At 45.2% G+C, this 25,293-nt stretch overlaps 2 protein-coding genes across 5 annotated transcripts; one reads left to right on the forward strand and one right to left on the reverse strand.

The window, feature by feature from the left end:
- Positions 1–404: 404 nt before the first annotated feature.
- Positions 405–10,828, forward strand: LOC117426859 (MOB-like protein phocein). 3 transcript variants are annotated; one of them, XM_034044995.3, is made up of 9 exons: positions 405–569; positions 3,200–3,355; positions 8,072–8,134; positions 8,300–8,400; positions 8,707–8,749; positions 9,032–9,118; positions 9,290–9,369; positions 9,776–9,887; positions 10,348–10,828. In XM_034044995.3, the coding sequence occupies exons 1-9, from the start codon at positions 567–569 to the stop codon at positions 10,477–10,479; spliced, it is 777 nt and encodes a 258-aa protein (XP_033900886.1). In that variant the 5' UTR covers positions 405–566; the 3' UTR covers positions 10,480–10,828. The 3 variants fall into 3 exon arrangements, with proteins under 3 accessions (XP_033900886.1, XP_033900885.1, XP_033900884.1); XM_034044993.3 differs by lacking the exons at positions 405–569; positions 3,200–3,355 and adding an exon at positions 5,375–5,555; XM_034044994.2 differs by lacking the exons at positions 8,072–8,134; positions 8,300–8,400; positions 8,707–8,749; ... (2 more) ...; positions 9,776–9,887; positions 10,348–10,828 and adding exons at positions 3,686–3,775; positions 4,124–4,314 and having other exon boundaries at positions 419–569.
- Positions 10,829–11,163: 335 nt separating this feature from the next.
- Positions 11,164–23,645, reverse strand: LOC117426858 (raftlin-2-like). Of its 2 annotated transcripts, none has more exons than XM_034044991.3 (10): positions 23,119–23,645; positions 22,426–22,770; positions 17,581–17,764; positions 16,902–17,013; positions 16,214–16,427; positions 15,253–15,486; positions 14,339–14,454; positions 13,261–13,364; positions 12,816–12,885; positions 11,164–12,519 (listed from the first exon to the last, which is right to left on the reverse strand). In XM_034044991.3, exons 2-10 carry the CDS (start codon positions 22,562–22,564, stop codon positions 12,328–12,330), a joined length of 1,365 nt encoding a protein of 454 aa, XP_033900882.2. In that variant the 5' UTR covers positions 22,565–22,770; positions 23,119–23,645; the 3' UTR covers positions 11,164–12,327. The 2 variants fall into 2 exon arrangements, with proteins under 2 accessions (XP_033900882.2, XP_033900881.2); XM_034044990.3 differs by having other exon boundaries at positions 22,955–23,645.
- Positions 23,646–25,293: the final 1,648 nt, after the last annotated feature.

Raw genomic sequence — 25,293 nt, forward strand, 5'->3', positions numbered from 1 at the left:
CCCCCCCGACTACAATCGAGAGGAATACAAAAAAACAATGTGTGATCGTCATTTAACAGTGCGATTCCACGTAGATTCATATAGCTTCTTTGCACAAATAAGTGCACAATGCGATTTAATATATATATAGTTTAAAGTAGTGGGTTGACATGATGTAATGCTCGTTCAGGGGTTAGAGTTTCCAGAAACTTCGCCATTATAATTAGAGAAAACAAAGTTAGCTGAGGTCAGAGGTTGTCGTTGTGAAATTTTAATGCAATTCGTTGTGATTCAACAAAATAAACGTTTTGAAAATGCTAGATTGCGTTGTGTTTTAATAGTTCACCAACGTATGCCCACCTGCATACAAGTTTGACTCGTACGTCATCGATTTGGTGGGTCAGAAAATACTGGAAAATTCCAGAATGCAAGGGGGGAGAAACAATTGCAACACTTGAGCTGGGTTGAAGTTCGCGCAGGCGCGCTTTACTCCAGCCCGGACCGCTGTTCACGTGGAGCGCTGAGCCTCTGTGTGTCAGTCAGTTCGGGTCACAGTCGCGAGCAAGGAACCGACAAGAAACAGAACTATGGTAGGACCAGCTATTTAAAACAGACCTCTTAAATAACAAAAACAACGCGTAGACTATGTGTTCGCTTGTAATGTTATCCTGGGTTGCTATCTGCCTCTGCTGTAGCGAGATATAGTCATGTTTTTTTGTCAAGACGCAAGCACATTGTGGCGCTGTGTAATCTAGAACCTTCCACACGTCCATGTGTGCGGAAGGGTGCGTTATGAATTGGTTATAAAATAAGATTCATTGCGTGAAACGGTTTAATGCATATGTCAGTATCGCCGTGCCGCCGCACAGAATTGATTAGCCTCTCAATATTTTATTAGGAAGATCGTTGGCGTGCTGCGGTATCCTAGTAGTGCCTCGACTGATGAACCGGTATTGAGTCTCATTCAGCGGACAGAGACCTGGGTTCAAGGTCAATGCTAATATCGGGTGTATATCGACGGACTCGAGTGAGATTTTATTCCCAGTAAACCTACACGAATCCGCTGTGTGCAGCACGTCTGTCCGTGTGTGCAGCACGTCTGTCCGTGTGTGCAGCACGTCTGTCCGTGTGTGCAGCACGTCTGTCCGTGTGTGCAGTACGACACCGTTTCTGTAGGACCAGCTTGTTACATTTTAATCATATCCAGGGCAGGCTCAGGTTTCTTTTTTAAAACCTGTGCAAAACGCGCAAGTCTTTAGAGAGAGAGATTTTTCAGATTTATTATATGCATTTAGAGCAACACTTGATTTTTTTAAAAATGTCTTTTTAGAAAATCGATATGCACTTATTTGTAATCAATATACACGTGTTACTGTTGCTCAACACTGTGCAGATAGAGCTAATCAATATCACACTATGTGAATTGTACAATAGTACTTTTTTACAGACACCTATCAAGGCTATAGTGCTTTATACGCTTGCGTTTTACACATACCGGTATTTGAATTCTTATTTTAATATCCAGTACATTCTTGTTGTTGTTTTGAGTTGAAGCGATGTGTGCTTTGTGGTGCTCTGCTGTATTTGAGTTGTGCAGGGGCCGGTTTTTCAAAACTGTTAGTCTGGATCAAAGTAATCCGGATGTTGTAATCCTGTATTTTGTGATCGAAATTATCTGGATCTCTTTGATATGGTTTTTCAGAAAATGTCACTGCTGGATTACATTAATCCAGATTACAAAATTACGAAATCCAGTTTTTGAGACTAGTAGTAGGCCTTATTTATGATATAACCTAATTTTAACAAAATAATTCATGGTAATGATTAATACACAACTATTTTGTTTTATATTATTTGTTTTTAACAAAATCTAAATCACTTTCAATGTTAATGCGCATATAACCATGCAAATAATGGTTATTTTATTTATGCCTACTTAGCAGAAATTAAATAACTAAATTTAAATTGAATGAAAATAAAATGTGTTTTCCTTTTGGCTTGCATGGATACAGAACTTGTATGTAAATATTATATTCTAACACTGTATTTGGACAGTGATAATCTTAAAAAAAAAAAAAAAAAAGTCGACTCACAATAATCCTGGTATTTTGTATCAAAGTACTCTTGATCTCCATTCAATTCTGAAAAACCCAATTGCAACATTTAGTCGTGATTTAAAGTGTGATCGGATTACCAAAACGAAATCCGGATCACAGTAATCTGGATCGCATTTCAGTGTTTTGAAAAACCCAATTGCACAATATAATCCAGATCAAACGCGGCCCCTGGAGTGTCGGAATGTTCATCGGGGAATGGGGGAAGCACGCTGGTCTCCATAATGGGACAGATTCAGTTCTTTCACATATAAAAAGTAAATTGAATTACAGTGGTCTGGTAATAAGAGGCGATGTGCGAGTGAGGTCGAGCTGTACCTGAATCAAGGCTGTCTCCTTGAGACATGATAATAATTAAGAGATCTTCACCCCCTTTGTAACAGAGTGCAACATTGAAACTGAGAGTCGACCTTGAGGTGTCCTTACTACAAGGGCACGCACACAAATCCCAGCTTTATTTATCCAGGCACTGAGACAGGGATGAGGGGGATGGGTCTCATTCCCAAGAACGACCTCATCTGTTCAGCAGAGGCTTCATTCACATTCAGAGGCGTGCTTTTGATTTTAGATGTTGCCCAAGTATATGAGATGTGGTGGACTTGCTTTCTAGATAAGAAACCCATTTATCACCAGCAAGGGGCTCTGCTGTCCTTACTGAGCTGATTTTACCTTAAGTGCTGTGTTGTCACTTAGTTATTTATTTATACATTTATTTTAATGGATGTCTTATTTACAGCATGGCACAATCTGTTCCATCACATTCAGAATACAGAGTAGCCTGTCTGTAACACAGAAAATGTGTCTTAGCTTATTGAATTCACAAGGAGCTCAGCGAGGGGACCCTGTCTGATTGTCTCCTGTCTGTAACACAGAAAATGTGTCTTAGCTTATTGAATTCTTAAGGAGCTCAGCGAGGGGACCCTGTCTGATTGTCTCCTGTCTGTAACACAGAAAATGTGTCTTAGCTTATTGAATTCACAAGGAGCTCAGCGAGGGGACCCTGTCTGATTGTCTCCTATCTAACACAGATAATGCATCTCAGCTTATTGAATTCACAAGGAGCTCATTGAGGGGACCCCGTCTGATTGTCTCCTGTCTGTCCGCAGGCCTTCAGGAAGTTTCTGCCCTTGTTCGACCGGGTGCTGGTGGAGCGCTTAGCTGCAGAGACCGTCACCAAGGGAGGCATCATGCTGCCGGAGAAGTCCCAGGGCAAAGTGCTGCAGGCTACCGTGCTGGCAGTGGGACCAGGAAATAGGACAAAGGTGCGACTGTGAAGGGAGGGGAATTTCAAGACACGTGTGTTGGGGGGAGGACAGGGAGCTCGGGTCAAATTAATGTTTCAAATACTGTAGTGCCGCCTTCGGTGTACTAACTGGAAAGTGTGTGTGTCACACCTGTGAGAGCTACCTGTGTTTGAGCTCCAGTACACGTTGTTGTGGTTAATCCTCTACTCCACCCGCCATTAACAGACTAGTCGGAATGTTAAATATCCCCTCTTAGCATTCTGATTCGTTGCTTGAGTTGTGCAGTAAAAAGGGGGTTTGTTTCAACCCTCACGTTTGACCCACCCTTCTCGCTGTCCCCTGTCCCAGGCAGGTGATTTGCAGCCGGTCAGTGTGAAGGCGGGGGACAGGGTCCTGCTGCCGGAGTATGGAGGCACTAAAGTCACCCTGGATGACAAGGTGGGTACAGAGACACGGTGAAGCTGCTGAGCGCTGCCCCTCCTTTACACCAGAGGAAACAAGCACCACTTGTTGTTTTTATTGTCTATGGTTATATTTATATGTATCCCTAATTTGAAGTTTAAAACAAGCTAATTATTTCAGCTCATGAGAATAGGGACCAGTCCTAATGTTACACATGCTAGATTGCAGCTCATGAGAATAGGGACCAGTCCTAATGTTACACATGCTAGATTGCAGCTCTGGAGAATAGGGACCAGTCCTAATGTTACACATGCCAGGTAAGGGACATGTCTTTTTTTAAGGTTTAGTTGTTCTGTTCTCTCTGATTGTTTGTTTCCTGTGCAGGAATACTTCCTGTTCCGAGATGGCGATATCCTGGGGAAGTACTTGGAGTAAAGCCTGTAGCCCCGCCCCCCTGTCCATTCCACATGAGCAGAGCCCTGGAAGAAGGCCTTGTTTGTCTGATAGTTGTTTTTTTTCATCACATGTAAATACTGATTCTGTTTTGGTACAATAAAGTAGCCTATTCGACCTGGCCTGTGGCTGTTTCTATCAGTCTGATTTATTGTTTGTATGTATGTTTGTTTGTTTTTTGTTTGTTTTTATTGTGGTCAGTATTTGTAGAATCCTTCAATAAAAAAGAAATTAAAAGGAGGGAGATTTGGCAGACATTCATTTTTTGGGTGCAACAGATACTGGCAGAGGGAGGCTGTGCTGGACTTCATTCTCTGTGAGCACTGTGCTATTCCAGTGATACCCTCCCCTCCCTCTGCAAGCTGGTGGAGAATGGGTAGTACAGCATTCTCAGAGCAGGGTGAGTGAGCACACTGCACAGCTCAAAACAGGGCAACACATACCTGGGGGTCAGTGATCCGTGTTTTTAATTAACAAAACTACACTTTGGGTTTCTGTTTACCCGTTCAGGTCTTGAGTCAGTGGTATTGTTAAACTTCATTAACTTCAGCGTTCATCATTGTAATCCTTGTTGGTTATAAATAAGCAATATATTAAGATCCAGCAGGCTTTTACCATGGTTAGCTGCGATTGCTACACTTTTAAAAACATCTGTTACACATTTGAGCAGCTGGAATAACACTGTACTCCTGTCCCGGTCTTAGCGAGGGTCGGCCACCTGTCCCTGTTTTGAGGAAGGTGTCCTGGGAATTCAGTATGTCTTCCCAGGATGCTGAATGCCAGCACCATACATTGAGCACAAGCTCGACAAATCAGGATACAATATTACTGCCACAGATGCATGATATTAATTGGTTATCAATGCTATAGTAGTAATATGATCAATGTTTCCTATCAGATGAATATAGGATTTCTGAAGAGTTTTAACAAGTGCAGCAAAATAATCTTTTTAATTAAATATGAACAATTTAAAGGTGACCAGAAATCCTTATAGAGAAACAGAAATATCTACTGAACAACCTTTACCAAGTAATGGGCCGTACAACAGAAGTAAAATAATTGTGTTATTATAAATGACCCCGTAGATGGCAAATCCTTGCACGGTATCACACAACATGTGCACGTAGGGTCTGGCGTGTTTATTCCTGTTGTAAAGTGAAAGCCACACTCCCGTCTGCAATGCTTAGCACCACCAAGCGGTGATGAGCAGCTGTGCACGGCACTGTACTGCTCCTTCGGGCACCCCTTGCGGTGAGAAGCGGGGACGCAGCGCATCGCCGGCTTCATCCGGGACCCTGGCGAGATGGTCATGGCGGAGGGGACTGCTGTGCTGAGGAGAAATCGGCCGGGCACGAAGGCTCAGGTGAGGACAGAGACCCCGAATTACACCCCGCACCCCCGAGAAAACGGTCTGAACCGAGGGGCAACGGGTTTCACCAAAAACACGCCGGGTCTGCGCCCTGGGTGGGAAGATATTTTAGGAAATTACTGTGAATACCTCCGAGGCAGGCTGGGTCGGGCCCCCTTTCAGGAAACTCGGACTGTTTAATTGCGGCTGGCTGGGACAAATAAATAAATAAATAAATTAAAATAAAATAAATAAATAAATAAAGATGTCTGCGGGTTTTACAGATTTGTTAAGCAGTGGCGTTTAAATCTGTGTTTCTTTGTTTGGGCTCTGTCGGTGGATATTTGACTTGTCTTTCTATTAAAATGCGGAGTTGTATTACTGTATTTTTATTCAGCCCTCAGTGTAAACACAACGAATGTTTTATCGGATGTGTTCCCATCGATTTTACATCTCAACCGCTTCTTCGCCGTATCTCTGTTTTTTGTATGTATAAATGTTTTGTTTTTTTTTTGTTTTTTTTATGTATGAAATACTGAGGAATACGCTTCGCGAATCGTTGTCTGAATATTTGCAATAGACATTTTTTTGTTTATTGTGCTATATATAACACTGTTTAACTATACTGTATATAACACAATTACGCCATGAAAACAACTTCCTGCATTTAACACCGGGGCTTTAAAATAAATAAATAAATAGACTAAAAATAAATGCGCATGCATTTCCACTGGATTGGTTAAAATACTCCCAAGTGCTGCAGTAGACTCTAGACAGTTAAGTCCCCGAAGCTATATTGCAATAGCCACACCAATCCTGCTAAACCTGTTTCAGAGCTGATTTTCGTGTCTGCTCTTGTTTGTCTGTTTTGCAAGAAGGTTTATTAACACGATCGGTGTACACCGCCTCTTAATCCTGCAATAACCCCCTGGACCGAACTAAAGACCATTTAACGTAACCGGTGTCGCGTAGGTTTTAAATAATGACTGTATGATTCAGATCTGGGTCTACAGAGCTGTGTCCTAACTTCACTAATCGCACAGAATTGTGAGCACCGTTGCTCGCAGAGCATAATATACATTTTCTAAAACGAGAAATGAATATATTATCACCTATGAATAATCAGAAAATGAACAAAGGCTCCGCATTTAGTTTGAATAGCTCGCCTCCCACACAGACAGTTTATGCCCCGATTCAAAGCGAAGAGATTACAGAGATATGGGCGCTGTGTGTGTGTATCAATAGGCCGCTTTTGACCCCACTTCAGATTGAAATAACTATAAATCCTGTCTTGGTGTGAGGTAATAAGTATTTATACTAACAGTGCGGCCTCATGTAGTCCATGTGTCACTGTTATAAATTTTACATTTGCTTGATTTTATAAAGTAAAATCCCAACAGTTTGTACATTTCTTCAGATTATACTATCAGTAGGATTATTACTGGTGGTAAGGCAGCCAGTAGCTGCTCACAGTGACATTTTAGTATAACTAATTATTCTTTATCTAATACAATCTAAATATTTCTCATTCTTCAGCCCTGATGTCAGGCTACTGGCAGCAGGGTTTTTCTGTGTCGAATTTGTACTGGTAGTAAATTGTGTACTGGTCTCTAGTCACTGTTGTATTTATGGTAGGGAATGGGGAGGTTCATGTGAGGCAGGAGTTTATTGTACTGTATGTTTAACACACGTGTGATTGGAGCATTGATCTGTATAGGGTTTAAAACAGAATAGGTGAAGTACACCAAGGTATTGGCTACAGGCAGCTTCACCCAGGAGTGTTTAAAGATATGGATACACTTCAAATATTACTTAACAGGGATGGAAATAAGACTCCTTGTGCGTAGTAGATGGACCCATTCCTGGTTTTAGAACGAGTTTAATAAGACACACCTGAGCTTGTTACCTGTACACTGTGACTAATCCAGTTTGTAGTAAAACCTGGAATGGGTGAAACTGCTGTGCAGTAGCAGTCTTATTGTCATCCCTGCTTAACTCTATCATTTTATGGCTTTTCTCATTTATAAAGCTCGCAGTAAAACTTACTATTTAACTGCAGTCATATTTCTGTTGTATTGTCAAAAAAAAACTACAGTGGCTACACTGAGACTGCTTCAAAATAAATCATAAGTATTTGATCCCAGCCCACAGCATGCCTGTTGAAAGCAGCCTCCAGTTGCTCTCTCAGTGTGTGATTGAGTGAGTGTTTCAAACAGTAAGCTGATCCAGGCGAGGTGTTTCCTCACAGCCTGACACGGAATGGGATGAATTCACGAGCAGCCACTGCAGCAGCCGAGGCGTCACTCACACACCCTCTCTCATCTCATCTCACTGTCCCGGTCATTCAGGGGCTGTCAGACATATCTCATAAACACTCCATAGTGCCAAATGCAAGCTGCTTTTAATATATCTCCTCCATTCAGTATCTGAACTGGACACTGCGGGGATCAGACCTCATATTTCTTGAAACTGCAGACCCTTACTCTGCTGTAGACTCTGTGCCATGCTAACTGCTGCCTGTGTCCCTGCAGGACTTCTATAACTGGCCTGATGAATCCTTCGAGGAGATGGACAGCACTCTGGCTGTGCAGCAGGTAAGGGGCTTGTGTTTCTTCTATGTGTGTGTCCCCAGAGGTAAAGCAATAAGATGTATTTAAAATGATCTGGCTGTGCTTTCTTGTAGAGTTGTGGGTATTTGTTAGTCTGTGTATTGTGTTGAGCGCCCTCTTCACTCTCTCTCTCTCTCTCTCTCTCCTCAGTACATCCAGCAGAATATCCGCACGGACTGCTCCAACATCGACAAGATCCTTGAGCCACCAGAGGGGCAGGACGAGGGTGTCTGGAAATACGAGCACCTCAGGTACTCGCTGTCTACTCACACATACACACTCAGGTACTCGCTATCTACACAAACACACTCAGGTAGTCGCTATCCACTCTCACACATTCACACACAAACACACACACACACACTCAGGTACTCGCTATCTACTCACATACACACTCACACAGCTACTCCCTACACACCTTCAGTATATCACTATCACACACACGCAGTTCCTCTCATCATGGCCTATTTGAGTTATCTGGATTTGTGACGTGATGAGGTGAGAGAGGGCCCTGCTGCTCTGCGCTGTGTGTCTGACTCTCTGCTCCTCCCTTTCAGACAGTTCTGCCTGGAGCTCAATGGACTGGCTGTCAAGCTGCAGGTAACACACACTCTCTCGATCTGTCTCTCTATCTCTCTCTCTCTCTTGTCTCCCAGCTTTTTTTAGACTTTCCCTTTTGCGCAGCTTTCCTCCTCGATCTGTGCTATATCTCATTATCTAGCTACTCATGGCTTTCACATTGTGCTGGCAGCTCTGTGTGTTGTTTATTTCAATGTTCTTGCTTAGTCAGCAGTGTGTGTGTGTGTGTGGGGTGGGAGAGGGTTGTTAAGGTTGTGTGGTGGTGTAGGTTCTGTATTGAGCCGCTCTCATTGCCTCTCACAGAGCGAGTGTCACCCCGACACCTGCACACAGATGACAGCCACAGAGCAGTGGATCTTCCTGTGCGCCGCCCACAAAACCCCCAAAGAGGTGAGTCTTTCTATATCCCTGCTGTATCCCCCACACCCTAAAACTCCCTTCATACAACACTTACCCCTAACCCTTATCCTTACCCCCTCTGTAGACACCACTATAACCCTACCCCACCTCCACACAAAACCCACACCCCACACACCCCTGACCCAGTGCTTTGTGTTGCAGTGCCCAGCCATCGACTACACCAGACACACACTAGATGGAGCCGCCTGCCTTTTAAACAGCAACAAATACTTCCCCAGCAGGTAAGAGTTGCACACTCTAATATCACCTCTCTCACACCAGGGCAAAATGCACAGCAGTTCGATGGGTAGTGTGAGCTGAGGGACTATCTGAGCTAAATAAGACACTGTCAGACCGTTACTGCGTTTACATGCACAGGGAATCCAACCTTTTTGTAACTGATTCTTTTGATGTTACCCTCCTCGTTTGTCTAACAGTGTGTTTCTGTATCATTCACAATGCAGCGTGTGCTAAGAGCTTGAGGTCTTGTTGTCCTGCAAGGCTCCTCAGGCTTCAGGCTTGCTTTCTGTTTCGAATGGTTCTGAGGGTCATTGCTGCAGACACTGCCCCTGTTGTATTTCAGCTGGGTATGCCAGGCTTCGAGGAAATGTTTCTTGAAGGAAGCTCACTGTCACTGTCTCTCCCCAGGGTCAGCATTAAGGAGTCGTCTGTAGCGAAGTTGGGCTCAGTGTGTCGCAGGATCTATAGAATATTCTCACACGCCTATTTCCACCACCGGCAGATATTCGACAAATATGAGGTGAGCTGGCAGTCCTCAGGACAGGACCGTTACTAGGATATAAGAGTAGAGTGTGTTTGGGACCAACAAAAAAAAAAAATCACCAGCTTTTAATCATCTTGTTATAGTTTGTAATGGTAGTCAAACAAAATACAACATTTTAGCTTCTATTTTAAGATCTCGTCACATATAACCAGGATGCCATTGGGAGGAGGTGTTTTTTCTTAAAGAATGACCTATTTTGAAAAAGTCATTGGAAATGTGGGCTGCAGGAAGTAGTGATCTCCCTGTATTACTGGTTCATTGTTTAAAAACATCACTCAAGTACTTGCCAGAAAAAAAAGTTTTCTCAGTTTATCTTAGTGTAGTTTTACCTGGATAGAAAACTGATAAAGGCACTCTACTCGGGGACCCAGACTCGGCTCTGTATTTGTAAAGGCTGAGTGGCTGAGCCTCCCTGAGTTTGTCGTTCTCATTCCAGAACGAGACGTTTCTGTGCCACCGCTTCACGCGTTTTGTGATGAAGTACAATCTCATGTCGAAGGACAACCTGATCGTGCCCATCCTGGAGGAGGAGGTACAGAACGCTGCTTCAGGGGAGAGCGAGGCGTGACCCGCAGCCACGACAGGAAACAAGCAAGCACACCAATGAACGACTCCTTCTGTACATCCAAAACAACGTCCCGCTCTTCTGTACAAAACAACGTCCCGCTCTTCTTCTTTCACCTGTTTCAATCACCACAGCCACACTGTTGCTTCTTCGTTTAGCATTTTGTACCTTTTTGTCTTTAGCTCTTTAAACAGGTTAAGTTATTGGCGAGCTGTGTAAAAGCCACCAGTGTGGCCTTCATGGTTTTTAAATGGACTACATTTTCTGTTATTATTATTATTATTATTATTATTATTATTATTATTATTATTATTTCTATATCTGTTAATAAAAATGTATTAGTTGCCCAAAACAGAGTCCTATCTGGAATATAAATATAACCTGAAAGATATAGATAATAACACTGATAGAAACATTAACCACAATGTTTGGTCTGATTCATTTACAGTTTGTTACAAGGTAGCAGGCTGCACTGACAGGCAGAGAGCAGTACTGTGCAGTGTGGGTTTAAGGGGTCTGGTGTCTCTGAGAGTGTAGCACTGCAGGTATTTTCAGTTTCCAGATTAGTTTATTATAAACCACAGTGATTTAATAATATTTAAGAGTGATCATTTCCACATTTCCTACCATACCATATCTCTGGGTGGACAGTGAACTGCCAGTGCATTCGTTCTGAATAAAATCATCTTATTTTAATATGCAAAGAGGTTTATTCAAAAATTAACATCAGAACAGAAACAACTTCTGAATACAAAACATTACTGATACAAACTCCCAAAAGTTACAGTACTTTTAATTTTTGTATTTTTCTAATGGAAATCCCGTTAATAATGTGAAATGTTGTCATATATATGAAAAGGAAGAGAAGAAGCTAATAGACGAGGTCTCCTGTACGCTCCAGGGAGAAACGTACCATTCTGTGTGGACGTCGGATTCAGTAAGTGACCATTCCAAGTCATTTCTCAATTATTCGGTGGTAGCGGTGGCACTTTATTGTCCAGCTTGCACAGTGGAATAAAAGCAAATAAAAGACAAATGAAAGAAAGCATCAGAGTGCAGCTGCACAACATTGAGGGGAAATCCAGAAAGTCAACCGTGAAGGCTGCAGTTAGAACAATGGTCCACCAGGTGGCATTAGGTGTTTGAAGTTCTGCGTCCAATTAGAGACGAAAGAAAAACACCACCACCACCTTAAACCGGATCTTTAAACCATGCTCTGTGTTCCATACTCAAACCGTTTAAAAAGGCAGACCGCCTCTTCCTCATCTTCTCAAACCCGTGTTTTTGAAAATGCTGTATATACATCCTACATCCTGCTGTGTGACTGACATCCTGTTTTTTGTCATGAAGGGGAGAAGCTATTTTAGCCACGGCAATGTCTGAATTTATTTTTCCACATCTCTGAAATCAGTCCTGCCCAGTCCAGTACTACATGGGCAGTATCAGCAGGCTTGCTCCCCTGCTGACCTCACATGAAGGGGACGGGAGAAGGTACAGGGGGATCTTGAGAGTAAAGGTCTGGTGTCGCAGATTGGAGGTATCCAGTATATCCCAAAGGGGCTCCTCAAACAGCACCAGCCCCTCCAGGTCCAGGTCTGTTTGCACCAGACCACTCCCCCAGCAGGGCTGCAGGCAGCTGGGCACGGCTGTGTATGGACTGGTTCCTGGTTCTCCCTCTTTTGTAAAGCTGTCCTTTATATACTGCAGAGAAAGCGCTATGGTCCTGGCTCTCATTTACCCCATAAAGCCAAGCTCTAATTGCAGTGCCAATGCGTCAGAGTCTACAGTACCTGCGGCTGCAGCAGCCCTGATGCAATGCTGACGCCAGCTGCAGTGCCAAGACTCTGTGCCTTACATGCAGGTGACCTCTGCAGCCCCCTCCTCCTGCTCAAAGCCCCCTTCCTCCAGGTCTCTCAGCGCGCTGGGGTACCCCCCGAACCTTGGGAACCCCCCTGTGAGGTCATCGCGCCCGGCCCCGCCCACCCCACGGCTCGCCGTGTGCACGCTGACATCCTCACTGCGTGGGGAGCGAGGGGCACGCTTCTGAAACACAGGGGGGGGGGGGGGTTAGGGGTGGAGTCATCAAAGATCTTTTTAAAAATTAAGTCATCAAAATCTGTAACAGTATAGAACTTATAAAATGGAGACAAACATTTTTACCAAAAGTGGAATGACATGAAATGCACTGAAGAAGACTATTGTATGATTGAGCGTTTGAAGCTGTGGACAGGAATGAAAAGGCTGGAGCTACACAAACAGACTGATCCGACACCGCAGAGCACCAGAGGGATATCTGGAGGGGGGGGGGGTTGTTCTTGTAGAAGGGGGCAGGGTCTCACCTCGGACGGGGCGGGGTCTCGCACGGCTCTCTGCAGGAACACCACCTGCTTGGTGGCCAGGTTTCCCTCACTGCCAAAAACAAACAAACTGTGAAAACCTAGAACACGACTAGCAGCTTTCTTTATGTTTCATTTCTCTACATTTTACTCAAGTGCAGAGGATCATTTTCAAAGAGGAGGACAGGGTACCTGGCATGGGAGATGATGGGGATGGGGAGGAGAGAGAGGCGAGAGGGGGGTACCTGGCATGGGAGATGTTGGCGGTGGGGAGGAGAGAGAGGCGAGAGGGGGGTACCTGGCATGGGAGGTGATGGGGGTGGGGAGGAGAGAGAGGCAAGAGGGGGGTACCTGGCATGGGAGATGATGGGGGTGGGGAGGAGAGAGAGGCGAGAGGGGGGTACCTGGCATGGGAGATGATGGGGGTGGGGAGGGGAGAGAGGGGTACCTGTCATGGCGGATTAGGGGGGTGGGGAGCACACAGGTCAGCAGCCAACCAAATTCTGCCAGGGTGTGAACCAGGGGTCCATAATCTGTCTTGACATCAGAGCCCTGCGAGAGAGACAGAGAAGGAGAGGGAGACAGCATTACCACCGGATCACTGTAAGATACATTCAGAACCTACACAAAGTGACTGGGAAACCAAGACACAAGTGGACATGGGTGGAAAGGGGAAAACTGAACAGCAACGTGCCTCAAATTAGGGACTGAAGATTAGAAATATTTTGTGCAGTGCTAGAGACACAGAACTCCTCTCCCTCTCGCCTGGCGTGACCAGATTTTCAAAGCTCAAAACTGGGACACAGTGTTAAATAATTGATAAGACTAATTAAACCATTTAAATAGTTATTTAAATAGCATCCTGTCACTCTTAGTACTATTATCTTTTTTGTTTTTTTTAAGAAGCTAGCTAATTTCAGTACTCACAGGTGTATAATTTGTGGCTAATATTATTGTGTTATATATGTATTGATACTGTTTTAATACTACTACTACTAATAATAATACATTAAATAATTAATTATGTAGATCATCGTTAAAAATACATTTACTCTTTGGCATTTTTCTTTCTTCCTTTTTTATACTCACTGTCAGGATGGCTCTATTCATTGACGTTGTTGATGTGGTTTAACCTAGTGGATTCAGATGCTCTGCCTAGTGCCTGGGCTAAATCCCACCAGAACTGAGCAGCTATGTAATTCCCCTATTACACATAATTGTAGCTTCATACTGAATATAAACTAAATGAAAACGCATGGCACATTGAGGAATAAGCATGTGTGTCTGTCTGTGTTAATCACTTTATAAAAATAATGTTCTTGATTACCGTAGTACTGTACCATTTTAACACAAATGTTTTCACTGCAGGTGACATAAACTAGTTATATAGAAAGCGGTTGTATATGTTATTTTGACAAAAGGTAGTGGCTGAAAACTGGGACTTTAAGATTTTGAGAAAAATGTCGGGACACCAAGACCTTTGATGGAAAACCGGGACATCTGGTCACCCTACTCTCTCCCCTCACCTCGATGACAGTCCACTGCTCCACTATGATGGTGTCGTTGCCTGCAGGGGGTGCTGTGGAGGCCCCTCGCTCCTCATACAAAAACAGACCTTCCAGAGACCTGGGCACCGGCTCTCCTGTAAGGAGAAAGATGACGCTGATGTAAGTGTATGTGAGTGTGTCTGTCTGTCTTATTGTGTGTGTTTGCCTTTGTGAAAGTGTGCTACCCATGTTAAATGGTTATTTGGCATATTTTATCGTGGTTCTCCCATGCTTTTTACTACACATTCATACAGTTTCTCACACGCTCTTACCAATGTTTTACTACACCAGCGTTTATAAGAACAGAGAGGAGTGAGATGGGATAGAGAGGGAGGGAGAAACACACAGTGACATGGCACTACACAGTACTGTCCTCTCCTTCTTTCTTCCTCTCCTCTAGTCCTGTTTCCTGCCCTACATACTTTTTGAAATCATCAGCTGGGTTACAATTAGGAAGGAAGGAAGCTTTTAGCCATCTGATGTTGTTGACAAACTGAGGCTGTGATTTTGAACATCGGCTCCTTCTGGCGTGCCTGGGGAGGCGCTATACAAAAACGGCCATCGTAAAACCAGCGCAGAACTTCCTTCCAGGTGATATAGAGGCTCAAGCGGGCTGGTACAGTGTAGAAACTTCACTGTATTGCTTGCATGTTATACTCAGCATTCAACCAAAACCCAGCTCAACAGTTTTCACATTTTCATTGACACACTATATAATAGCAAAAACATCCTCCACATCAGAGCCCCCCCTATTCTGGGTCCACACAGTCCATAGTATCTGAGGCTGGTTCATTATCTTCTCTGTTCTTTACTACACTGTGCTGTGCTTTTACCAGGGGTACCAAAACAGTAAACTTTAACATGGCACACAGCGGCAATGTAGGTATTATTACCTTTGGGTGTCTCCCAGTACACAAAGGAATCCACCAATGACCAGCCCTTCTTGTAGTAGGCGGTGGTGAGCTCCAGCCAATCAGCTTCCAGCATGCTGATGGCCTGCCCCTTGCGTGTCACCTTCATGGAGAGCTCCCCCTGGTGGTAGGTCCAGGACGGTGTGTCCTCATCCCGTGCCAGCCAGGCAGGGTAGGCAGAGTCCCAGGAGTGGAACAGGGCAAACAGCTTGGTCTCTGCAGGGCAGGGAGATGAGGGGAGAGGTTACATCACACAGTCCTGGGCTTGCTAGTGCTCTGGTGCTGATCCCTTACCCAGTTTAACACACGTTTCATTTTCATGGAATGGGCCAGCAGCTAATTCAGCTCCCTTCAAGGCCCACACCATAACCATTACAATCTTATTCACAGAAACACAGCGACTGCACTGCAGCCATTGAAAAGGTCTCTGTCTCTCTCTCCCCACTCACTTTCTTCTCTCCTCTCCATCTCCCCTCTATCACCCTCCTGCCCCTCCCGACTCTCCCCCCTCGCTCCCTCTCTCCTCTCTCCCCCTTGCTCCCTTTCTCCCCCTCGCTCCCTCTCTTTCCTCTCTCCCCCTCGCTCCCCTCTCTCTCCCTCCTCTCCCTCTCTCCTCTCTCCCCCTCGCTCCCTCTCTCTCAGCCATGCTCACAAAGCTCCTCTGTGCAGAGTTTTACTCCCAGCAGCCCTGTTATTTTCTGCCCATGACGTCGAGAGGTTTTCTTATTTCTTGTTTGAAGAATGTAGCAGCGTCTGGTCTGAGCGCCTGAGTTCACTTCCTGTCTTCACAGCTGAGGTTGGTGTTTGTGCAAAAAGAGGCGGGACTCCCATTTAACTCTCGACCCTCCCACAACAAACACAGAAGCACACTGACACAGACTCAGTAAGGCTCAGCACACATTCAGACTCACACACAGACACACACACACACAGTGTGACTCACCCTCCCTGCGGTGTGAGGGCTGAGGGCTACCCCCCCCCTCGTTGAAGCCTCCGTACTCGGGGGGTGTCTCGTCCTCGATGCCACTCTCACAGGACAGTCCGCTGGGGGACCCCCGGCTGCAGGGACCCCCTCCGTTGCAGCTCCGCAGCGTGCCCCCTCCCTGCTGGGGCACAAAGCCCAGGAATCGCAGCCCTCGCTGGGCACAGCCGTTCACCTGGCAGGGGGAGAGACGATATCACTTACAATGTGCATGTACAGTATAGTACACTTCTGTACTGATTTATTCATGGGCACAAACGTAATCAGTGCTGTGGTTCCTCTTTCTATATTTCATGCTTGTCATATAGCACCACTGTGGAGTTTTAAACCTTGTTTTGCAAGGTTATTGCTGAACTCCTGATAAAATGATCACTATTTCTACAATCAGGTCACAGGCTCTTCCAAGTGCACAGTGCTGTGTTAGGAAATGAATGTTTACCCCCTTGGAATCTAGAGGAAGCCAGACCACCGCCTGTTAGCAGAGACCAGGGGGGGGGGCAGTCAAAGAAAGAGCAGGAAGGTTTTACCCTTTTAAACACAATTTGTAATCCATTTACATGACATCTCAGGCTCCAGTTAAACAGAGCTGGTGGACGCTTGGAGCAGTTAGGGGCTTGAACCCCTGTCTTGGGGTGAGGGGGGTACCTACCTTGTCCAGCAGGCCCCTCACCACGTCGCTGCTCAGCGTGTCTCCGGGCTGTGGCCACTCCTCCACCAGCAGTCGGGGGGCGCTGTGGCCTGCAGGGCTGGCGTGCTTGGAGCTGCAGCACAGGAGAGAGAGGCAGAGCGACACACACTGAACACTGAGAGCACAGGGGAGAGCAGGTACACAATCACTCACACACTCACACAAACACACACACAAACACACACACACACTCACACAAACACACACTCATACAAACACACACTCACAAACACACACACACACTCACACAAACACACACAAACAATGTTGGGACTTGAAACTCGCCCTTCTGCACCCAGTCTAGGGTTTCCAAACTACCTTCAATTCCATTACTGAAACGATCAGGAGCCAGGAGTTTGATGTTAAATAATTTGACCCTTACAGCTGTTAGTGTCCACTTCATTCAGCCATGGCTTTAAACACTCAATCACAAGACATTCTGTAGCAGTACTAATAGAAGGAGCAGTATTGGAAGCAGTTGTTATGATCCCAGCACAACATTGTCATTGTTGTCTATCTCTTCTCACTGTGTAATTAGCTGGAAATCTTAGGGGTGGTAAAAAATAACACCATAAACCAGCAGAGCCCTGACAGAGCGTGTCGTAGTGTAGCGCTCCGTCTCCATGGCAACGCGCCTCACCTGGGTTGGGGACGGGCCAGCACGGCACGGTACAGCAGGCTGATTGGCAGCTGCCGTCTCCGCCCCACGGACAGGACGATTGGGTGGAAGGCGGTCAGGACAAACCCCTTCCTGTAGTACTGCTCCAACTCACTGGGGAGATCCTGCAGGGAGCCGATCCGGAGCACAGTCGGGTTTGAGGAGCCTGCACCAGGAAGAGACAGAGAGAGGGAGAGGCAGAGACAGTTATACTAGAAGAGACAGAGAGAGGGAGGGAGAGGCAGAGAGAGGGAGAGGCAGAGACAGAGAGAGTTACACTGGAAGAGACAGAGAGAGGTAGAGGCAGAGACAGTTACACTGGAAGAGACAGACCGACTCTAACCAGTGCGACAGTGGAGAGACTGAACCCAGGACACATTTCATTCTCCACCGCACAAAATACAGAGAAATATAAGAAAAAAAAAATGAAATGGTCAATATTTCTGTGCCAATACTTGTATGATTTGTCATGAGCTGAGAGGGAGAGAAGGACAGAAGCAGACTGTATCTGCTGAGAGGTCCAGGGTTGTTTTAAACAGGGGGTGTTGCTCAAGTTCAGCCTGCCACCCCCTCCCCTCCTCTCCCCTCCCCCTCCCCACCCCGCCCCTGCTCTCCCCACCCCTCCCCTCCCCACCCCCTCCCCGCCCCGTCCCTCCCCTCCTCTCCCCACCCCGCCCCCTCCCTGCCCCTCCCCTCCCCTCCCCTCCCCGCCCCCTTCCCTGCTCCTGCCTGCATGATTAATGTTCCGTATGCGTCCCCCCAGCACAGGCTCCTGGTTTTGTTCCTGCTTCCTGTCCCCATAATGGAGCCATTGTTTTAAACACATCACTGGAGCCCTGCCACCAGTGAGGGAGAGGAGAGTCAGAGCTGGGGCTGGACGCATGCAGCCAGGGGCATTTTTATCCACAAAGTGACTCATTAAAGTGTGGTTAGTTAGTTGTCATCATCAACACCGGGCAAGATTGTTTTTGAGTCATTTTAGGAATTGCTGAGGGGCTGCTGAATTCTTCTATGCAGGTTTCAGATCCTCCCTGAGTCCCGTGTGTGTGAGCAGCTCCACTCTGTGAAAGAATGGGCTGGAGGGGTGTGTGTGCGAGTGCTCCTTCATACTGCTAATGGGGGCAAACAAAAGTGTCCACAAGCTAACAAAACCTGACTGGCTTAGGAGGACTTGTAATGGACTTGTAACCTTGTAATGTGTAAATATTACTTGCACATAAAAAGAAATTCAATTCCCAGTGCTTTACCATGCTTTCAACGTGCTTTATTACAATTTGCTAAGCTTTTACCTTTATAAGGGAAAGCGCAGTAAAACCCTGTACAACGATGCTCTAAATATATAAGAACACCCAAAAAGTGTGTGTGTGTGTGTGTGTGTGTGTGTGTGTGTGAGAGAGCCCCCCTCCCTTTCCCCACACAGAGAGCTCTCTGTTCCCTGGGGGCACGCAGCCCAAGAGACGGGGGGGGGGGGGGGGGGGGGGGGGATACAAGAGGGAAGCACTGAAGTTAAAAGTACACAATAAACTATCCAGATCCACATAAACCAGCTCTCCTTAACGACCTCTCTCTCTGTGCCTGCCCGCCCCCTTCGTTTTAGAGATTTCCCTCTGTTGCTGAGGGGTCAACACTGTAACATGCTAGATTTTCAGTATAATAATGAGCTCCTCCTTCAAAGCAGCTTGATGCAAAGTCCAGCTCCACATAAAGACAGCCAAGCCTTTTAAATCAATGTGATTAACCCTTATTACCATTACTAGCATGATCACTGGTCCCCAGTTTCTTTGTGGTGGAGATTGTTCTGGTTCTGGCTTGGGCAGACCTTGCCCAGCACACTCTATAGCTTTATGAATCTTGGACTGCTCTTCCTGGTACACGAGCACTTCCTGTGTCAGACTCGCTCGCTCACATGGTCTACCAGACCACTTTGACACAGGAAGTGATAAGGGTACCAGGAAGAAGGATGTGGTGTAGACTTTGTTTTTGCTTCAGTAAGGCGATGAACAATCGTCACATCCGCAATCATAGTAGAAAAACAAGGAGAGAACACAGAGAGATCTTCAGCACAAGAGCAGAGAACACAAAGAGATCTTCAGCACAAGAGGAGAGAACACAGAGAGATCTTCAGCACAAGAGCAGAGAACACAGAGAGATCTTCAGCACAAGAGGAGAGAACACAGAGAGATCTTCAGCACAAGAGGAGAGAACACAAAGAGATCTTCAGCACAAGAGCAGAGAACACAAAGAGATCTTCAGCACAAGAGCAGAGAACACAGAGACATCTTCAGCACAAGAGCAGAGAACACAAAGAGATCTTCAGCACAAGAGCAGAGAACACAAAGAGATCTTCAGCACAAGAGCAGAGAACACAGAGAGATCTTCAGCACAAGAGGAGAGAACACAGAGAGATCTTCAGCACAAGAGCAGAGAACACAGAGAGATCTTCAGCACAAGAGCAGAGAACACAGAGAGATCTTCAGCACAAGAGCAGAGAACACAGAGAGATCTTCAGCACAAGAGGAGCAGAGAACACAGAGAGATCTTCAGCACAAGAGCAGAGAACACAGAGAGATCTTCAGCACAAGAGCAGAGAACACAGAGAGATCTTCAGCACAAGAGGAGAGAACACAGAGAGATCTTCAGCACAAGAGCAGAGAACAAAGAGAGATCTTCAGCACAAGAGCAGAGAACACAGAGATCTTCAGCACAAGAGCAGAGAACACAGAGAGATATTCAGCACAAGAGCAGAGAACACAGAGAGATCTTCAGCACAAGAGCAGAGAACACAGAGAGATCTTCAGCACAAGAGCAGAGAACACAGAGAGATCTTCAGCACAAGAGCAGAGAACACAGAGAGATCTTCAGCACAAGAGCAGAGAACACAGAGATCTTCAGCACAAGAGCAGAGAACACAGAGAGATATTCAGCACAAGAGCAGAGAACACAGAGAGATCTTCAGCACAAGAGCAGAGAACACAGAGAGATCTTCAGCACACGAGCAGAGAACACAGAGAGATCTTCAGCACAAGAGGAGCAGAGAAAAATTGCTCATGCCAACAAGCAAGACTAATGAGTGGAGAGCCTTTAACAGCCCCCCCTCCCATTTCACTGTGGAGACATCTGAAGAGTTGCCTATATTATTATTACCATCCCTCGACTATGATTTACACACTACAATGGCATGTAGCCCCATCGACAGCGAAATAATTACAAAGTGCTTTACAATCAGCAGGTTGAGACATTGTTCCTCTGCCCAAACAAACCCTGCTCTGCAGCCAGGACCCAGTCTGTGGGGTTCACAGCCCTCAGTAACCAGGGAGACTCAGAACAGGACAATACATTACAGCTGCAGCGGTGGGGTCAATGTCACATGTGATCTAACTGTGGAGCTCCTGTTTCTATCTAGTCTTCCTACAATGAGCACAGTGCTTCCGTAATAAGGTGGAGGCTGGGCCTGAACCAGCGACCCGACACACTGCAAGAGAGCGTCTTAACCGCTATTCAAAAGAGCCGGGCTCGTCTGGATTCGTGGTTTTAGAGCTTTTAACCTCATCTCCTCTCACCGACAGGACGGCCGAATCCCTAACAGCAGGGCATCACACAACACTGCCCATTGCACTTGATGGGAACAGCTGGCCAGTGAAAATAAGGGATCCCGATTCCTGAAGGAGAATCCTAGAGAATGCTGGAGGACAGACGGCTTGACATTCAATGACAAGACTGAATCAGAGAATCTGTGTGAGCTGCTTATGATCAACCAGCCTCAGATCCACTAGCCAGACCATTTAGCCCCTTCCTCCTGGTGTTTTTGAAAGTTAGGGGTAGTTCATCCTGTGCTGATGGGTCTATCGATCCTAATACACTGATTGATCATCAAGTCATGGGCTTGCCAGTGCTCTGACATGCAATTTAACAAATGTATGTGCTCATGGAATGGCACTGAAGTCCACAGTGTTATCTTCTAAACTGTTTTAACCCCCTTAAGACAGTAGTCCTGTGTTTATATTAGTGACAGCAAAAGGGCTGACATTCAGAGACCCCTCCTTCAGTCCTGCCATAAGAGCAGTTCAGTCCCCATGTTGAATAATCAATCGGCACATTTATTTATGTAATTATTTAAAGCAGTCCAGCTCCAGGCCTCCGTGGCTGCACGCGTCAACAGTCCTCAATGTATGGCCAGGCTGCACTGTACACTGAAGGAGAGTGCATCTAGCTATACCACCAGCACTCTATTAATAAGACACGTGTCAGAACTGGACCATCATTAGAATAAGTCGACAATGGATTTGTTTTGTTTCGTGAAGGAGTGTGTGGGTGTGTGGGTGTGGCCTGCCAGTTTCCCCTTTTTTGTATGGGGGTCTCCTTCTGTTTGAATTTGACCTCATTTTGTCCCGCTTGCGAAGCAGTAGGCCAACGAGCTTAATCACAGCATTTCAATAAATCCTACATCCCGCAGTTATTATAATATATCCATGACATTCTCTGTTGGCATTTCGAATGTTATAACGAGCCTTACTGTTTAAAATAAAAGATGGGTTTAAAACGCATTAAAACGGGTTCTTAATTCTAACATAATAACGGTTGAACAGGGATGAAGTAAAAGAAACAACATATCCTACATCAAACGAAGAAAATGAATACAGTGGAAGTGGTTATGTATCAATAAAAATACAATCTTTAAAAAGATTTTTAAAAAAATTGAAAATATAGCAACATCTTCCAGATTATTATTATTAGTAGTAGTAGTAGTAAGTGTAATAATAATAATAATAATAATAATAATAATAATAATAATAATAATAATAATAATAATAATAAAATGAACTTTACCTTCCAGTGTGAAATCCAGCATTGTGTATTCGTACACCGTGTTGGTCTTGGTCTCGACTTGCGGTCTCTTCAGTGTGGAGTAAATCTTCCCGGGGCTGCTATCCTCCGGATCCTCCAGTTTCCTCAGCCCGCACCCCATCGCTTCGGGACTAGGGGATGAGCCTGGGGTCCCCGGTCCCACACACACACTCACCGAACTGTTTGCGAGTCCCACACACACAGCCACGGGGCTCAGAGAGGGGTCCCGGTGGCTAACGGCCTCTGCCCTCCTTCATCAGTATGATATAACCGGTCATACGAAAGCCTCTTCGCCACTGTGCAATCCAGTCCGTGACCAAAATTAATCTACAGAGAAAGAAGAGGTGGCAACGGGGCTCCAACAAAAGCGAGGTATATTATGCGAATTACAACTTTTGTAAAATAAATAAATACATACAAAATAAATACTTTGTTGTATCTTCCTGTTAAGCGATAAAACAAAAAACAACACCCTTCTTAGAAATATATATATATATATATATATAAATACCTCCCAAAAAAATCTCACTTCCTCAAAAATGTTGTTTTGCTTAGTTTTTTTTCCAGTAAAGTAACAACGAAAGCTTTGCCGTCCGCTCAAACTTTTTTGGCAATGTGCATCTTCCCCGCTGCTAGCTGCTAAAAATAAGCCCGTACTCGGGAAGGGAACCTCACCACAGATCACAGCAAGCAGTGTGTCAGTCAGTCTGTCTGTCTGTCTGTCTGAGGGGGGAAGCAGGAGAAAGGGGACGGGGCCAGACCGACCAGTCCTGAGTGCAGTTTTACGTTTTACAGAACTGGGAGGCTGTGTGAGAATTTTGCCGCAGACTAAACTAGAAAGTGTCAAATTATTTCCAGAGAGGAAGTCTAATCCTCTCAGAGGAAACGGGACTTTGTCTGTCAGTGGAGTGTTTCCCGAAGCTAAGCAGTAATAAATAAAATACAAAATACAATAAAATGAACGGGACTGAAACTACTTTATAACATGATGTATTAAACCCCCAAATATAAACTTACTATACCCTCATCTCCCAAATGCAAATAATTTCATCTGTACTGATTTTTTTTTTTTTGAGTTTTTGTGTAATATTTTCTTGTTTGTTTCATTGCTGTGCTCGTGCCTCACAGCGAAACTCGCCGTTGTAATATGATCTCACTCGAGGTTTTCAAACACAGTAACAGAACCACCCCGCGACTCCAAAGACTGCCTGCCTGTACTCTAACTGCATTCCTCGCGTCTCACGTCATGTGGTACCGTACAGCTGGGAGGGGTCGACACGGGAGGACGTGTATTCATAAAGGGTGTGGCAGTCCACTACATTTTCTGTGCCTTGTAACTTGTTATAAAATGTAACTTTTAATACAGTGATACGTAGTTTTAGCACCAGACTTTTTAAATGTATGGTAATCAGTGCAATGCTCCCTTGGTTAGGCCATGCTGAAAGTAAACTATACCACTACTTACTGGGTAAGGAAAAAAATGTTGATCAACCTATGACCCATCAGAATAGAACATTTTACAGCACCGAGTCACCCAGAATCACCACCTCTCTGAGGTCTGTGTGGACATTTACATATCCAGGTCCAAAGAAATCCAGCTGTGACTTATCCCTGCAAGGTACAGGCAGATCAACGAACCCTTGTCAAGGACACTAACGTTCCAGCTAGTGCCTTACCCAGTCCTGAGGAAGCCTGAACAGTGTTTTTAGCAGGATAATTAAAGAAGGGTTGTTGTGAACTGCATTACTGCACAAACCCAGTGTCTGAGGGGGCCCAGGCAAGGTGGGAAGGGGGGGCTGGCAATGAATGATGTCTGCTTCTGTTTACAGCTAATGAAAGACTTACTGGACACAACGCAGCACTTGAAAAGTCTTTCTTGTTTTGTGTCAGGTTTACAAGCAGTCAGGAACATGTGGACTTCGTGTTGGTATGCAAGTCAGTGCAGCAGAGGTCATCCATGAAGAGTATCCAGACAGGCCACATTCAAACATTGTTCTGCTTGTTTTCAATGTAATCACTGTGTATCACACAAGCAGGTCTGTATTAATGATCTCAACATAACTGTATAAATGCCTCCGTCATCAACCTTTTCCCCATGTGTTTTATTTATATTTTTTAGTTGTTAACAAGAAGGTCAAAAAAATCACCTGGCTGATGGGCGAAAACAGCAAGATTCATACCGAGTTAAAGGGGGTCAGAATTGACATGCTGCTGGTAACATTACAACAGACCCCAATGACTACTTACTTTCACTTAATTCAGTAACTCAGTGAGATACACATCAAGGGCTGGTCTGTAACTGGAAATGTTCACACTGGTTGTCCCAGTTGGTCACATTACAAAAGGGTTAGTCCACTAAAGGTGGTCTTCAGCACTGGCTTACTGATTTACTGCCCCGCCTGCTCTGAAACACGTTAGGAGTCCTATTCAAGGCACAGCGAGCACCGTTTAACAAAGTTGAAGCATTCTTTCAATAATTAATCTGAATAAAGCTTAGAAGGAACTTCCCAGCTGAGTAGACATGTGTGCTTTCTGCCGTCATGTTGTTAGCTGGCATGTGCGTCAGTGGGGTCTGTTATCAATGAGTAAAGGCAGTGGTTAGCCCCAGTCCTGCTGACAGCATGGTAACTGATACACTCTTATTGATTTTACAACTGATGGTGCTGACATGGCACAGCTAAAAACCTCACAAATCTCTTGAGGACAAAATATATCCCGCTGTGCATTTAACTTCTAAAGGACTTCTTATATCTCATATTTGACAGCTGAAAGCATGCCTTTTTATAGTACTTGTGTAAACCACAGATGCTATTTTAGTATTCAGTTTAGTGTTAGTAAGTTTCAAAGCTT

The sequence above is a fragment of the Acipenser ruthenus genome, chromosome 11, assembly GCF_902713425.1.
Source record: "Acipenser ruthenus chromosome 11, fAciRut3.2 maternal haplotype, whole genome shotgun sequence".
Taxonomy (NCBI): domain Eukaryota; kingdom Metazoa; phylum Chordata; class Actinopteri; order Acipenseriformes; family Acipenseridae; genus Acipenser; species Acipenser ruthenus.